Raw genomic sequence first — 18,137 nt, forward strand, 5'->3', positions numbered from 1 at the left:
TATCCTTCATTACTACAGGAGGGGGTTTGAGGGCAATGAGAGCTTTAAAGTTTCTGTTTTGTTATTTTTGCAGTTTGATTGTAAAGAAATGTTACATTTTTGCCGAAATTCATTGAAAGAAATTTGCTGCCATGAATCGAGCGGTTTAAAAGCAAAAACGCCACTGTCCATGATCGCTGTTTTTAGGAAAACCAACATAACATAATAAATAGAGAACAGCAAAGACTATTCCTTTTAAGTTCAATGTCCAAAAACAGTGATCATGACCATGTATTACGGTGGCGTTTTTGCTTTTAACTGCTCGATTCTCCATTGAAGTTATTCTTAAACTGAGGAAATAGGGGAAAATAAAAAGTCTGGGTCAATAAAAAAAAACATATATTTGTCATAAAATTCTGCCATTTCAGTGATAAGTGTCGCCCTCGGCGTAACAACAATTTCAATATATCAATAAAAAAGAGAGATAACATAAATTGTTTACCTAAAGACAAAATATCAATACGGACAGTTCTTGCGGGAAACTGCATTCCCTCAGTGGAATTTCAAAAAGTTTTCACAAAACAACTTCGCAATGTTTTTAATTTTAAATTTGTGCATTGCCGCCAAGGTAAACCGCATTGTTAGCGCTTTATCACAAATCTTAATGTCCGCCTACTTGCCTCCGATAACTCAATTGTCGCGCATATAAAATTGCATCTTAACATTAATATTTATTAAACACGGCCAGATATCGCGAGTATTACCAGAATCCTAAATTTCACAGTACAATTTATCGTGACAGAATTTCAAATCATATTTCAATCGAGTTACATTACTTTATAAATTCAAGGGGATTTAAAGCCACTTTTGAATTAACTAACCTTACTCATGCTAAAGATCTTAAATACATATTTTTAGATGACTAAAAATTTTAATTAAAAAAAATCATCAATTGCTTTTTAGATATTTCTCGAATAACAATATATATTTTTGTAATAATTTATCAGCTGGTGTAAAACCACTGCGATTAAAATGATCGCTCCAAATGTAAGAACTGTCGGAGTCCAAGCGAATAAGAGATTACATTTGCAGAAATTGCGGGATTCCCATTATCCGCCGTGCGTCTGAATAATCCCACTAATTTGTATATCATATAACATTACTTACGTACTAATTGTATTAAATTAAATACATATTTTTGCGTCACCGTTCGGCGCTTTATTTTTGTCATTTTCAACCTAAATTTGAAAGGTCTCGCTGATTCGCCAAATTAACAATAAATTTATTACAAATACGGAGCAAACACAGAGAAGCAAATTTGCTTAAACATTTCATTTTTTGGTCAATACTGGGGTTTTTATGGGAGACAAAAACAACAAAATTCTCAACTCTTTCGCACCATATAAAATATTTTAATAAAAAATCAGCTTAGAGAAATGGCAAGTATCGTGATCTTCACGCATCAATTTTTTTTAGTTTACCCAAAGAAAACACAGTTTTTTTTTTTGCCATTCATCCGAGCAAATTTTCCACAGCTTATTAAATAAATAAAATTAATTTTAGTGGCCATTTTAGGAGTGGCAGGTATGAATGATTATAATTTCGTGCTCCCAAAATACAATAAATAAAACATATTTTTTTTGTGTCCATTTTAAATTAGCGATACAACAGTTTTGTAAAATGGAAGTAGGAAGTCGTGAATTGAACTGGAGACTCTTAATTTAGCGTGAATGGTGTATTTTCATCGCAGTAAACGGTCCCTGGACTGGTATCTAAAGCGTAAGACTGATCATCTTGTCCGCATGTAGCGCATGATCGAAATGCACATTAAAAAATGGCGCAGTACAAGTCACGCATGATAAATAACAATAAAAAAATGTACAGATAATCACTTCTGGGTACGTATTCTGATAGCAAGTTAAAATTTATCTTGAAAGAAGTTAAAATTTATCTACAAAGTAAAATGAAGTTTTGTGTGTGAAAAATAGAATATGTTTACAGTTTTTTTTTCTTAACTTGTTCAATTATTGGCTACCGACGAAGATACTTTGAGTTTTAATACAAATATACACACTTTCGTTCATAAATGAGTAGTGTAGTGTCAAAGACGGACATCTGTCATTCTGGTGGAAATTTAGAACACAACTGATTCTGATAGATTTTGACTCATACTTTTGAAAGGCATTATCTATGCGTTACAAAAACGGACAGAAAGTATAGAAAAACGCCATAAAAAAATAGGTGTTTATTTCAAAATCGTACTCCTACATACTAGTTTAGTTCCAAAATCGGACACCTGTACAGCCAGCCAATCAGAAGCCGGTTTTGGGTAACGTGATTAGTAATCTGTCATGGCGTATAGTGTGTTGCCGTCAGCTGTTTGTTTAGGTTTAATTTTTTAAATTAAAATTAAAGGTTTTCTGAGTAAAATTTTGCTGTCATTTATTATTTTTTAAAAAACATTAGCACAATACCAAATTCGCACCTGACAATGAATTAGAATCAAAAACTGACATCTGTGACTGAGTTTGTGTCAAAGGCGGACATCTACAAGCTTTTGAATCAAAAGCGGACAACTGATTTTTTACAGTTAAATTTAAGCAACTAGTAATGAAATATTGATATTTTTAATTTGAAATATGTGTTTTGATATATACAATCAAAGTATTGGGATAGAAAACAAAAACAATCTATCAATAGATCTATCAGGGTTAAAATCGTCTAGATGACAGATGTCCGTCTTCGATACCACACTGCTCAAATATGGATATTAGTTTATACTGACGAAGACAGCCGTTCATAATCGCGGCCCTGATGCTGTATGACTCGAGTTATTTTACAGAACACAAAATTATAGCGAATAATTGCAGTGAGGCGAATCAGCTAAAGACCTTCCTTCAACGTCGGGACAGTGCCGAAATTACAAATCTGTAAATACATTATTTCAAGATATCGAGATTTGAAGTTGTAAACTGGCAAACAATAATCTCCGTGGATTATTACGATCAAACATGCGAACAAATTAGTTTGATTGAATTTTTTGCTGCACAATTGGAACTGAAACACAATTTTTCACGTATACAAAACAAATGTACGAAACCAGAGATAAAAAAAAATAATGAGATTACCAATGAGGAGAAAAACAGAGTCTGAAAATTTATTGTACAATTGCGTTTAAAACTGTACAATGCGTTAATTGAAGAAATACGAGAATTAATTTTACATTTGTTCTTAAAAGTTCGGCAGTGCAGACGATGAAATACTTTTTGCGTATGTCATGTTTTATAACAGCGCAAGAACCGCTGATTAAATACGAAAATGTGAGAGCGCTCGTCCCCTACCTAACCGATACTTAAGGACCCGGACTAGTCCGGGAGAGGAAGATTTAGCAATACGAAAAAATTCACTCTCTAGCCAGCTTCATTATTGACTTGCGAAGGTGATGTCGAGAGCTTATTCGGCATTGACCCCCACCTTCAAGATTAAGAACAGTTAGGACCTTATTGTTAAGTGTATTAAATCTAATTATCGGCAGCGCTAAACTTCCCACTTCGCATTGGTCGTGTGTTCAGTTTAAACCCAACTCTCGTATCTCAAGTGCAGACTGGCGCCCGGCACCGCCCCGGCGACGTTACAGACTATAGTTAGAATGATGTCGCCAAGTAGACTGGTAATTGCATTCACTCGATCCGTCAGTCAGGCGTCGCCTCTCGCCGCGGGAGGGTGTGGGAGCGGGGAGACTACCAGAAGGTGTAGCCTCCGTCGGCGCTGCCGGCAAGGAACGACCCTTTCTTTTGTGACAGTGCGACCTGAGGAAAAAAATTCAAACGCACATTAGCTTACAATTCGTCGACGTTGATTTGCTCGACAGATACTCGGTGAAATTTTATAACAATCGAGGACCTTGCACAAAGAGGGGGGCAGATCTGATTTTTGACGTTACACTATTTTTTACCCATTTGTAAAAAAAAAAAGCTATTGTATGGAATGACATACCTATTACGTTTTTTTTTAAATATTTTTTTTTTATATTTTTGTGCAAAATTTAAATCTATCCCAAAGTTTTAAATAAGCTATAACGAGGACGTTTAGTGTTACAAGAACTTTGATATAAAAAAGAATTTCTTACATGTGGTAAAAATTAAAGCATTTAATTGTCAAGCGAAGTTTCTCTAAGATGAACTACTTTAAATGACGTCACAAGTTTTTCTAAATCATCATCATCATCATTGTGGGTAAACAAAAAATTGGCCTCGCAGTGTAATAGTCAGCGCGTTTGTTTGCCTACCACGCAAGAGGTCTCGGGTTCGATTCCCGACACGGTTGAATGAAATATTTATTTAAAAGGGTGTTTTTACACTAGAACATTTCATAGTCCCCGGACTGGCACCTGAAGCGTAAGACTGACCATCTTACCTTCACGTAAAAAAAATGATCAAGGCACGCTGTGATCGGTGTACCGATGGAGTGCCCCGTGCACCATTAGGGGAGTGATGAGGGGAATGAACTAAAAAATGCTGATTTTGAAGTTTTACCTTAAATCCTTAAAACATAGCTTGATTAAAATGACAGCTGTCAAACTAATGTCAGTAGTGATGGGAAATTATTGATCACTGACCATGTACTGATCAAATTGATTTTATCAGTTTTTTCGCAAACAGAAACTCTGTTTTCGAAAATTGATATAAAAACACAAAAACAAGACTATTGTAGTGTGTTTGAGACAACTATTCACCAAAACATAGGAGTTTTTCTACTGACATTTCTTGGTGGAACTGCATTTTAATTATAATAATAAAAATAATTTATAATTTTATTCCACTTTTATTTATAATTTTTTTACCAGTGACCAGGTTTCGTCGTGACCGACATCGTCAGACTGGTGATGTCAGTCACGATGAAACCCGGTCACTGGTAAAAAAATTATAAATAAAAGTGGAATAAAACTATAAAGTATTTTTATTATTATAATTAAAAAATAGGACATTTTTACTTTTTTCAGTAACATCAAATGAATAATTTTTTTATTCAATCAATTTACATCAATTAATTTGTCCCATCCAATGTCCAATTAGGTTTATTTAAGTTTTTTTTAGTTTTAAAGCTGATTTTATTTATGTTGGTTTATATTTCAAGCATTGAATTAAAAAAATAAATTAACATGCCAGATACGAATGATTTTTCGTGTGTCAATATAAATCACTCCTTAGACGTTACTACAAAGTTATGTCCTCACTTTTACTGACAACTTTCTTTTCATTTCTAATCAAGCTGTATTTTAAGGAGTATAGTTGTAGTAATTACCCCATGATACGTATATTTTAATGTTGCGTATAACGAGCCATCTCAGACATGTCCGTCCCTCTCTGTGCAAGGTCCTCAATTGTATACCCGGGGTATTATGGCAAAATATTAGCTTTTGTTTTATTGGCCCAATAAGACGGTTCTAATTCTTATTCAGAAATACAAGCTTCCAACGTCGCTGCGACCTGTGAAGATCTGTCGTGACTATCCCCGTAAATTAATGGTCTTTAGTGAGCCCGGCTACCGAGTGTCCCCATATTGCTAAGCGCCCCCTCTGCGAGCCCGGGCCTTTAACCCTGGTGATGCGTAGCCAGTACACATTGCGTCTAATAACTATAATATCTTTATAAATATAATAAACATTGGGTTTAGATTTTCAGTATTCCTCCATTACACATTTACGTATCGACTGAAGTAATTTGTTATTGAATAATAAGTACTTATTAGGCACGAAAAAGCATTTTATCGGAAATCGGGGATAAATTACAAATATCATCTAAAGTATACTCTCAGTCATCACGTAGTCCAGTACTATATAGCTACTCAGTAGCTCTCGGGAAGTCGGCGCGTGTGCACGTTTCGCCCGAGTCGTTAGCGATACCCAACGGTTTTTTCATGTTTTCAGCAGTTAGATTTGAAATATTATCATCATTGAATTTAATTATGGTTAGTTAAAGCCTCGACCTGTCTCAAGCTGTAATGGTCAGCGCGTTTGTCTGCCATTCAAGATGTCTCGGTTTCGATTCCCGACATGGTCGATATGAAATATTTATTAAAAAGGGTGTTTTCACACCTGAATATTTCATAGTCCCTGGACCGGTACCCGAAGCGTAAGACTGATCATCTTACCTTCATGTAACAATAATGATCAAGATACGCTGAAATTGGTGAACCAATGCAGTGCCCTATGAATAATAGCCCGGAAAGGGAATAATGAATGAATTTTTCCCTTTTTAAGTCTCTTAATAAAAATTAATGTGTAGTGACTACACAGCACCGTAACTCGGGGTGTTTTTAGGACAGTAAGGGAAAGGTTAAAGCATCGGGCTACTGGGCAGGGGACGAGCGCCCCGACATCCTCGGGTCTAACCGGTGGTCTCTCGAGGACGCGGCTTCTTTCGTTAATTTTTAATTTCATCATTTGCACTGCAGAAACACATCTGGAAGATAATATTTCCTTCTCAGAATTTCATAAAATACTATTTTTAATAAATGAAAAATGAACATGTGTTAAAAATTTTCAACGGAGATGAAAAACTTTTTAAAAAAGGAGTATTTACTTTACATGTGAATGACAGGTCATAAGCCTAGATTTTCATATTCCCTTCACAAAAAGCTTCTCTATCTCTTGTATATTGAGTACTTGTCTACAAACATTTGTACATACAAAAAACATCTGTGAATTCATATATTGTTTCAATGAAAATTCCCTATGAAACTCAAGACAAATTTTAATTGTCATATTTCTAAAATTTAACATATTACAACAGAGATGAAGAACATTTAAGAGAAGGTTATATACTAGCCAACGCCTGAAAAATTAATTGAAATATTTCAATTAGATGAATCTCACCCGCATAAATAAAAGTTTCAGGTCTTTAACTTCACAAACATCAAACAGATGAAAGACTTGAAGGAATATAGATGTTCAAATATGGGCAGAATGGTGAATGTTACACAGTGTGTAAAGTGGCCACTTAAACCAGCCATTGACAGGTCATAAGCCCCGTAGATGCCTAGACTTCTATATTACCTTCTCTCAAATGTTCTTCATTTCTGTTGTAATATGTCAATATAAACAGCTCCCCGGGGAGTTGAATCCAGTCCTTGTCTACAAACAAAACTTTGTCCTTGGACAAACTCAAAATATTGATATACAGTGGAATCCGCTTATTGTGGGAATCCGCTTGGGATCACCACCGGAGTTCCCCAAGGCTGCGTCCTTGCGCCGTTCCTTTTTATAATCCTCGTGGACTTCATCCTAAGGAAGTCAATTCCACTAGGATAGGAATATCCAGCTACTCCTCTCGAAAACTCTGCGACCTAGAGTATGCCGATGATGCGGTTATAATTGGATGCCCAATAAAAAAAAAATGCCCAAGTCCAATTTTATCGGTTTTGAGTTGGCAACACTGCCGTGTAGATCATTTTGTGAACTGTACATTTACTTAATTAATTTTTCAATAAAGAATACCCATATCGAGTTTTGTATATGAAAAATGATTTTAGAAATATTATTTCAATTTCAAAGTCCTAAAAATCTCCTAGTCCAATTTTTTCCTTGAGAAAAAATCCCTAAGTCCTGACCTTAGGCTTAAGTCCACTTTTTTACAAGCAATAATTTTGTAACTAAACATGTCACAATTTGTATTTTTTTATCTCAAAATAAAGAAGAAGAAAAACTTTACAATACGTATTTTCAATTTTCAGAAATTCTGTCATTTCACATTTCAGGAATAAAATACACACTTAAACTTGAAATACCTCAGATCTACAAAAATGGACTTTTGAAATTGGGCATCCAATTGATGATTCAGTCAGGGGTCTTCAAGCCCCTGTAGATGGCCTAAATGGGTACTCCGCATGCATGGGTTTAAAAATCCATAATTCAAAAACCCATGTACTGCGTAACACTTCATGCCTCGATGCTCTAAATCCCCTGACTGTCAAACCGAGGCATCGAAAGGGTCGAGTTTCAAATACCTGGGAGTATATGTTACGGAAAATGGCAGCTTTAAAAACGAACTGGGAGTGCGGCTAGGAATAGCAGGCGCCACATTCAACAATATGAAGGCTGTCTGGAGATTAAATATTTACTCGGTGAAAATGAATTTATGGTGAACTTATATAACTTAACAGTTCACAAAATCGTCATCATCATTCCACGTCCGCTCCCTAGTTGGAGCATATGGTGTCCGCAAAGATCCTCCAGGCATCTCGTAGCTCTGACATGAGCTGCCGACGGACCGTCAGCAGTGGACGTCGAGAACCCGATGCCCTGTGAAGTGGGCGAGCGTGGTTAAGGCTCTCGGGAGGCGTCCGCAGCACACGGCCAGGCCAACCGTATCACGGTCATAGCGACAGTTGTCGCCGGAGTTTGCTGCGTCCGTTCTCTTATTACTTCATTCCGCACACCCAAGATTCTAGCGAGGGCCCGAGTGAGTTCACAAAATACATTTGATAATCGCAAAAGAATACGTCTTATAATAACGGTAACATCCCACTGCCTGAGAATTACATTGTTGGACCCTCGGGAGTAATGACTTGCTAGAGAAGCCCTTGATCTTTATTGCATAGAACAAAAGCGTTCCAAATTTTGGTGGTAGGTGTTTGTGGAAGGGATGCTATTCCATCCGGTTTTTCTTTTTTTTTAAACGACGAAAATATTCGTTTTAAAAATATGAACTTTAAGAAAACGATTACGATGAAGAATTTTCCTCCGAAGTTTTACAGCCTGGCCTTTTACTGACCATTATTTGATTCCAATATCCGGATTCCACTGTATCTTGTAATTAAATATCTATTGAATAAAAACTAAACATTCTAATTTTGTCACTCACATACAGGAGAAACCTCTTTAGGACATTTTTATGATATTGACGAGGAAAGTACATTCCGATCTCACGGGCAGAGGATAACTTGAAGGCGAGGCCAGTAGAATGCACTGTCCTCATTTTAAATATCGGGCATAACTTTCAACCATTTTCTTATGCATAAAGACAGCTCTGTGCCCTTTACAAAGTACTTAAGATAATGTAACATTCTTTTTTATATGCATTTTATTCAGGATAGTTTTAAGTTCTATTCTACTAGCATTTGAATCTAACATCCGCTGAATGTTATTCAATTCGTTGGCTGGATGCATAATTAATCTAAAATTAAATGCACAAGTAATTTAAAATTAAATATTAGAAAATTTAATCATTTTGCCACTTAAAATACTTCTGCGCACAATTCAAGTACGTTAAGAATGTACTTGAACATTTAATTCATTCAATATAGTTTTACATTCTTATTTTATGGTCTTTTTTATCCAATACAGTTTTACATTCTTATTTTATGTACCTTTTCATCCAATACAGTTTTACATTCTTATTTTATGTACATTTTCATCCAGTATTTACAATCTCATTTTATGGACTTTTTCATCCAATATATTTTTACATTCTTTTTACTGTACTTCTTCATCGGATATAATTTTACATTCTTATTTTATACACCTTTTCATTCTATATAGTTTTATACATTATTTTAAGGGAATTTTTATTTCAAGTTAGTTTTAGACTATTTTTGGGGGCATTTTCATCCAAGATCAGTATATTTTTTGCTTGTGTCGTAACGGGGTTTCTCCGCGAGCGTGACGGGTGACGGGGCGGTGGTTAGTGGGAGCCTGTGGAGTAATAGTAACTAACCTGATGGTTGGCCATGGCGGACAACTGAGGGAAATAATCATTCTTTGGTCAACAGTATATGAAAAACGAAAGCACACAATTCATGGGGGAATTAGCGACACATTTACGGGGGAGAAGGGGGGGGGGGGGTGGACATACATACACAAAACGGACAAACAAATACGCAAAAACTTTTCACACGCGTTCAACGAGATGAGGCCACAGATCTCCCTCATGAATGAAACGCTGAGAGCCGTGGAGCTTAAGCGACATAAATTTAATCAGAGTATGTAAATAGATGTAAGAACCTATGTTTTAATATTTTTAATTGAATCGGCATTCACTTTGTAACACTTCATTATAAATTACTATGAAAATAAAACTTTGTTATTAGTGTTACACAATTTTATTATTTTACAAGAACACAACTATAGTTTCGGGAGAGCACTCCTCCCATCGACGGGTGATATAAAACTAATATAGTAAAATTGTGAACAATATTCTGTTTATCACAATTACAAATATTGTGAAGTATATTCTGTTTTTACTATATTAGTTTTATATCACCCGTCGATGGGAGGAGTGCTCTCCCGAAACTATAGTTGTGTTCTTGTAAAAGAATAAAATTGTGTAACACTAATAACAAAGTTTTATTTTCATAATAATCCCTATGTTTTAAGCCACACACTCGTCGTCATTTCCTTTCCGCACCTAATGGTGCATAGGGCACTGCATTGGTACACCAATCGCAGTGAATCCTGGATCCTTTTTGTTACATGGAGTAAGATGATCAGTCTTATGCTTCAGGTACCAGTCCAGGGACTATGAAATATTCCATCTGGTGTTAAAACACTTTTTAAAATGAATATTTCATGTCAACCATGTCGGGAGTCGAACCCGAGACCTCTTGCATGGTACGCAAGGCGCTGACCAGTGCGCCACGAGGCCGATTACACTTCAATATTAAAACTGGAAGCTGTATTAACAAAAATGCGTGGCTAAATAAAAGTATCGCAAAATAATACGCCAGAGAAAAATAACTAATATATAATTTTATAAATTATATATAAAATAAATTTGTATGGGCTGTCGGTTTATATAAATTATTTCCATTCCATTTTTATATAAAAACTAAAAAATGCTCATCAGCCATTTTGCAAAAAAACGTTCAAATGTCGTTCAATTTCTTCGGGCTCTCAGTGTCTCAAATAAACTCTATTGAAAAAGAGAAAATGAAAGTGAAATATCATAAATTAATCTCACCCACATTGAAGAGCTGAATAATAATTGTAAATGTTCAAACATAGGCAGGGAAACGACTCTGTCCACATACCCGAAAACCACTTTAAAGGCCGTTGGCCACCTATCGGTTTCTTCAGAACATCACTTTAAAAATCTTCTATCACATAAATGCGATTTTAATTGAATTAAGTCTACTTCTTTCACTGCCCCTTTCGCTGTGAGTTTGGCATGGAGGACTTGTGTCGGATATTGTCATTCAAACATAGGCAGAATGATGAATGTTACACAGTGCGTAAAGTGATCACTACCGGCAAATCCGATGAAACGCAAGCCACGCCTTCACTATGACGGTATATTTGGAGATAAATTTTCCCGACCCTGTATATTTGAGTTTTGGGTGGGTACATCGATATGTACCAAGTAACAAAAATCATGTTCAAACAAACACTTTTTACTTTGTTTGCCATTTATTTAGATTTTAAATCGTTTTGAGGTGGCCGTTTCACAAAAGCCGATTTAAAATATGAAAGAGAAATACGTTAATTTCAATTTGACATCGAGTGCGGAGTAAAGTTTGACAGTTGAGACAGCACCATCTAGTGGTCAGATCCAGCAACACTTCGGAAGAAATGTTGCCACAATGAAAAATAAATATTACCATTAAATTTTTTTCCTCGAAAGTCATATCTTCCTGAAGTGTACTCTGTCTCTATACATACCGATGAAGACAGCTTTTGTAATCGGCCCCAGTAGCTCGATCACAAATAACTATCGACGTGCTAATAAGCGATGTGATAACAATTTCTCACCATGGTTGTTTATCGTATTCGCGATCACAATGCAACATCCGTGAACACCTAATATTATATGTCAAAATATTTACGTTTTGCGACGTATAATCCTGCTGCGCAATCACATATTTGAATTTCACCGATGTAAATTTAATTATTTATTTATTATTTATCACACTATTCATTGCATTTAGCCGGCGGTTGGCGAGCCAAATGTCAAGAAAAGCAGTCGCCATAGTAATTGTAATTTAATTTTCACCTTTTTGTATTAGATACTCCTTACTATTTTGCAAATGCAATTTATTGTATTGTTTTTATAGTACACGCCGATTTTTCGCCAATAAACTGTATTTATTTACGAGGCAAACAAAAAACAAACCGACACGACTTTGACTTAGAGGTTATGACTGCGATAACTTAAGCATGTCCATTATTGTTCATTGTGATCGCTCAAATGCTTAGAATGTTTTTAAGCACGTCGATAGTTATTTGTGATTGAGCTACAGGACTGAGATCTATCATACCCTCCTCAAAAAATATTTTTCATCAAATGTTCCGAAGCCAAATGCATTTTAACAGAGATTTTCTGTATTGATACAGTGTGCTCTTCATTTACAGAGCAATGTGCTATCAATTTCGGAACAACTCTGTTCGGTGTCAGCATGCAGTTTGGAAACACGCGGCCAGGAAGTCCAATCACAGTAGCGAAAAACCGTACAGAGCACCTAGGTTTAAGAACAACCAAATCAAATTTGTGAGATCTCACGGGGAATCGAACCCAGAACCCACCCTGTGTGAGGCGAGAGTCTCAGTCACCACTCGTGGCTGCCGCGAAATGAAGTTCTAAGCATTTATAGGGCGTATGACCCACCGTTGGCAGGTTTCAGCGATCACTTTGTACTGTGTATATAACATGTCTAAAATGCTCGAGACAGTTGAATCCGAAAATTTTGACATACCAAAATATCACAAATATCGATGGATGCGTTGAAAAGTTTTTGCATAAATCGAAAAATGTATCAAAATTATCTTCAAAATTCCTCAGATAAAATTATGAAATATTACAGTATATTTTTTTTAAATACAAGAAGAAGTTTTTGGGAGAGTAAAAAATAATAACAAAAAAGCTAATAATATATTTTTTGTATATTTTGATACATTTTAAACATACAGCAGTTATGATAAGAGTACAATACATAACAATAATAATAACATTTAGGAAACATAATGTTATATATCACAGGTTATTTAAGAAATATCATTAAAATTAATTATAACAAAACGACAATAATTGTAAAATTATAGACAATGTTAAATTGAATTGTAATTTTGATCAGCAAATGTCTAATTTTTTACAATTATTTATCAGAAGTCTTAAGAAGTGAATGACGATGGAACCAAAAAAAAAAACAACCTTGTTTCACGCAGTTATGATCAAATAGAGATGATGCTTCATGGAAAGATAGTTTGAAATTATGTTCTGAAAATTGAGCATTGTCGCGTCAACATTGCCGTGCAAAATGCGCAGTAGAGTAAAAAAGACTTGAATTGACGTGAATTCAAATCTGCATATCGCGCTGATTTACGCCGCTCAACATTTACTGACTACAAGTCAAGTTCCGGCACTTAAATTGAATGGAACGCAAACTTAGTGTTGCATCCTGTGTATAAATATACATCAATGCCTTGCTCATGTATGATTTCCGTGTCTGGACAGATGAAGAATACAGTTCTGGGCGTGGAATGGGATGAGAACCCTGGACGCTACTCTCAGGTAAGAATCCCAAAAAGGAAATCGAGTGGAGAAAAGTCCGCCTCGTAGTGTAGTGGTTGATGCATTCGCCTACCACACTTGAGGTGCAGGGTTCGATTCCTAGTATGCATTATTTTTTTTGTAAAGATACTTTAAATTTTTATAAAAATATACACATTTTCATTGATAAATGTCGATTTTACTTTATAGGCATCTTTAAAGTGTGGTGTAATTATGGACAAAGCATTAATGACATCTTTAAAGTGTGGTGTAATTATGAACAAAGCATTAATGACATCTTTAAAGTGTGATGTAATTATACACAAAACAGAAAAGGCATCTTTAAAGTGTGGTGTAATTATGAACAAAGCATTAATGACATCTTTAAAGTGTGATGTTATTATACACAAAACAGTAAAGCCGTCTTTAAAGTGTGGTGTAATAATGCACAAAACAGTAATGGCATTTTCAAAGTGTGGTGTAATTTTGCACAAAACAGTAAAGGCATCTTTAAAGCATGGTGTAATTATGAACAAAGCATTAATGACATCTTTAAAGTGTGATGTAATTACGCAGAAAACAGTAAAGCCGTCTTTTAAGTGTGGTGTAATAATGCACAAAACAGTAATGGCATCTTCAACGTGTGGTGTAATATAGCACAAAACAGTAAAGGCATTTTTAAAGCATGGTGTAATTATGCACAAAACAGTAAAGGCATTTTCAAAGCGTACATTACACAATAAACAAGGTTGTTTTTTTTTCATTTCAATCCGACGATGCGAAAAGAGCTTTGTGGGGAAATAGAGAGTGGACATGGCTCTCAATTTTGAGCTTAACATAATATTTATACTCGTTTCACACAAAATGGAAACGTGACTCATGTAAACCGTGCAATCAAATCGACGCTTGCAACAAACATTTTTTAATTACAGTTTCTCCGATGAAGAATACAGATCTGTGTGTGTCAAAAAGAACGAGAATCGAAAAATGGACGAGTTTTTTTGACTCAGTGGCTACCTTCGGGTAAAGATCCTGAAAAATTCACCCCTTAGTAGTGGTAGACTCCTACCATACTTAAGGTCCCGGGTTTGATTCTTGGGAAGGTCGATGTGAAATATTGATTCAAAATATGATTTTCCATAATCATTCCCTTACACCTAATTGTGCATAGGGCACTGCCTTGGTACACCAATCACAGCGTATCTTGATAAATTTTTTTGTTACATGAAGGTAAGATGATCAGTCTTACGATTCAGGTGTCAGTTCATGGACTGTGAACTATTCAAGTGTAAAAAACAATTTTAAATAATTTTTCGTGTCAACCATGAGCCCGAGACCTCTCGCATGGTAGGCAAACGCCCTGACCATCACACATGCTAGAAGTGTAAGCCTAAGCCTTCATGTAACAGATGATCAATAAACGCTAAATTTGGTGTAAACGAAAGGGCCATGATTCTTAAATAAGTCACAGTTATGTCATTGTATAATGCTATTATTTCTCCTGATTTTTCATAATGTTGATTATTATGGCTTAACGCGGGCACAGCCTAAAAAGCCATAATAAGTTCATGAATATCGCACCCCCAGAAGTACGCTGTGGTATGTCTAAATTGGCCACTTTGCTGGAGAGCAAAAACAAACTTTGAACATTTCACACTTAATGTATATTGATAATTTGGTAATACAAATACGCCGGTTGGTGGTCGGTTCGGCCGACACCAGACGACAGTAGGCGCCGCAATTCCAATAGCAGACACACTTTTACACATTATTTTATTCTATTACCGTGTACGCGAGCAGCCAATTGTGTGTGTGAAATTGTTTCCGAATTTTGGTTTTTAAGAAAAATAAAAAGGCATGATTATATTTTTTATTTTATTATTATTAAAATTAAAATAACATTCAAATATGTGCTATGATTCTGCAAGAAAGGAAGCAACAATCAAAGCAAATAAAATTGGATGCTTTTTTTCAAAAAAGTGTGAGAATTTAATTTAGTACCGACGAACTGGTGAGTTAGTATTTATTATAGAAAAATCATTTTAACATATTACAACAGAGATGAAGAACATTTAAGAGAAGGTAATATAGAAGTCTAGGCATCTACAGGGCTTATGACCTGTCAATGGCTGGTTTATGTTTATATAAACAGCTCCCCAGGCAGTTGAATCCAGTCCTTGTCTACAAAAATTTGGACAAACTCAAAATATTGTTGATAAATCTATCTGGTCCATGAAGAAATATAGAAATTAAAAAAAATAACATTTTCAGGCGTTGCCTAGTATGTAGGTGAAATAATTCAATTACACAAATCTCACCCGCATAAATAAAGGTTTCAGCTCTTTAACTTCACAAACATCAACAGATGAAATAATATAGATGTTCAAATATGGGCAGAATGGTAAATGTTACAGTGTGTAAAGTGGCCACTTAAACCAGCCATTGACAGGTCATAAGATGCCTAGACTTCTATATTACCTCCTCTTAAATGTTCTTCATCTCTGTTGTAGTATGTTAATATGCCTAGACTCCCATATTCCCTTCTCAAACATGTTTCCCCTCTATGTTGCAACAAATTTAAAATTACTTCCCGATAATGATCTGGACCATTCTGCCCATGTTAGAACATCCACATTTCCTCAACTCTTCCACCTGTTGATTATCAAAAATGTTTTCCCTCTCTGTTGCAATATATTTCAATATGAATAACTCCCTAGGGAGGAAATCCAGCCAGTCTGCAAGCTTTTGGACATACTCAAACATTGTTGATGACATAAAAGTTGCCAAAAATGTTGGCATACACAAATACAGTTGTGAAGTGTGTAAAGTGGCCACTTAAACCAGCCAATGACAGGTCATAAGCCCTGTAGATGCCTAGACTTCCATATTCCATTCTCAAAAATGTTTTCCCTCTCTGTTGAAATAGATTTAAATGTTAGATTGTTCTTAGAATTTTGACACGGAACCTAACCTTATATCTTTCATTATATTTGTCTCCATTTTGCGCCGATTTAAACGTTGTTTACTTGTATAAAAAAAGTATTCAAAGAGTACTGAAGTTTGTGGTAAATATTGCTCAAAAAAAGTTAATACTCCGCCACTTTAGAACTCAAAACAGCCAAATTTAGACCAACGACTGCGTAATTCTGGGGGGTGCGGTGTGTAAAATGCAACTTTATTTGATACGAATATATCTAGACAAGCGCGAGGGCGGAAACGGTCCCCGTACGATGTTTGTTGCGAGCGTCGAGACGGCGGGCGCGATGACCCGCGGGGGGCTATTGGTACCGGTACGCGTGTTGGAGGGGGTGGTAGTCTCGGTTAGGGAGGGCTACCTGGTGGCCGGCCATGGCGGCGAGCTGCGCGGGGGAGGGGGGCACGCCCGGGGGCTGGGGGGGCAGGAGGGGCTGCGCCACGCCGTCGAACCGGGCCCCCGCCTCGAAACCATTCTGCAAAAATAAAAGGTTATATTTATACGCCGGCTTGAAAGCAAACATTACATAATTTTGAAAGTTGTGGTGGTGGTGGTAGAGGTGGTGGTGGTAGAGGTGGTGGTGATAGTAGTGGTGATAGTAGTGGTGGTGGTAGTAGTGGTGGTGGTGGTGATAGTAGTGGTGATAGTAGTGGTGGTAGTGGTGGTGGTAGTAGTGGTGGTGGTAGTAGTGGTGGTGGTAGTGGTGGTGGTGGTAGTGGTGGTGGTGGTAGTAGTGGTGGTGGTGATAGTAGTGGTGGTGGTAGTAGTAGTGGTGGTGGTAGTAGTAGTGGTAGTAGTAGTCGTAGTAGTGTGGTAGTAGTAGTACAAAAAGGCAGCACCATTATTACGACATAATTTTGGCTTTTTGACACATCAAATGAATTCCGAAAAAATTTAAACGTAAAACTGGGGTGATGAAAAATGTAAAAAACATTTGGGGGAATAATTGTATGAGAATGCATGAAGAAAAATGGGTCCTAAACATTTCGGTGTAAAAAGCTGAAAAACGAGGTTTTACTGTATATACATGTCTTCTATAAAACGTGATATTTCCCTATTCCTCAAATATCAATCACCATATTACGGGGGCACCCCTGAGAGTCTCCCATTTCTCAACCCGAGCAACTAATCTGAAATTCTTACCGGAATCATGATGGTGGGCCGCAGCGGCTGGATGGAGGGCTGCATGGCGGCCGCGGCGGAGGCCGGGTAGTAGGGGTAGTACTGGACCGGGTAGCCGATGTAGCCGGGGTAGCCGGCCGCGGCGTACATGGCCGCCGCCGGGCTGTACATCTGCAACGGGTCGGTGACAGTACAGAAGACCGATTGCTGGTCAATAACAACAAGGGTGGGCGGATAGGATAAAACACCACACCACTCTGTCTCCGCATGCAGATCACATTCATACATCTTCTCACGCACGCGCACCGATTATTTTAACTTTTGACATTTTCATCTATATATCCGCCCAATGGGCATTTTTAAGGACATATTTAAACATAGAAAATTATTATAAAAATGTATACAGTAGACTTTGTGGGAGTGGAAGCGGGAAAGAGGTGTTTATAATTGAATTTGATTCAGTGATCGTTTGAAAGAAGACAACTTGTTATCAAAGAAATCAAGACTGGTATGTTTGTTGGCAGACCTTAGTTAGTTCTATGGTTATCGGTATGAAAGAGTAAGTTTTGTCTGAGGTTTGT

The 18,137-nt window shown here is 36.5% G+C and overlaps 1 protein-coding gene across 11 annotated transcripts in view; it reads right to left on the reverse strand.

Annotated features, from left to right (window-relative positions):
* Nucleotides 1-361: 361 nt before the first annotated feature.
* Nucleotides 362-18,137, reverse strand: part of LOC148281686 (uncharacterized) — a 43,891-nt gene continuing 26,115 nt past the window's right edge. For 4 of the 11 annotated variants that reach the window (XM_088226312.1, XM_088226311.1, XM_088226319.1 and 1 more), the window contains 4 exons: nucleotides 17,578-17,727; nucleotides 16,796-16,909; nucleotides 9,696-9,737; nucleotides 362-3,788 (listed from right to left, as the gene is read on the reverse strand). In XM_088226312.1, coding sequence (XP_088082438.1) covers nucleotides 3,720-3,788; nucleotides 9,696-9,737; nucleotides 16,796-16,909; nucleotides 17,578-17,727 — 375 coding nt within the window. In that variant the 3' untranslated portion in view covers nucleotides 362-3,719. The remainder of the gene's footprint in view (nucleotides 3,789-9,695; nucleotides 9,738-16,795; nucleotides 16,910-17,577; nucleotides 17,728-18,137) is intronic. The other 7 variants (XM_088226317.1, XM_088226316.1, XM_088226322.1 and 4 more) reach the window with 2 other exon arrangements.

The sequence above is a fragment of the Micrasema longulum genome, unplaced genomic scaffold, assembly GCF_059751315.1.
Source record: "Micrasema longulum isolate JH-2025_06_02 unplaced genomic scaffold, ASM5975131v1 h1tg000420l, whole genome shotgun sequence".
NCBI classification, from domain to species: Eukaryota; Metazoa; Arthropoda; class Insecta; order Trichoptera; family Brachycentridae; genus Micrasema; species Micrasema longulum.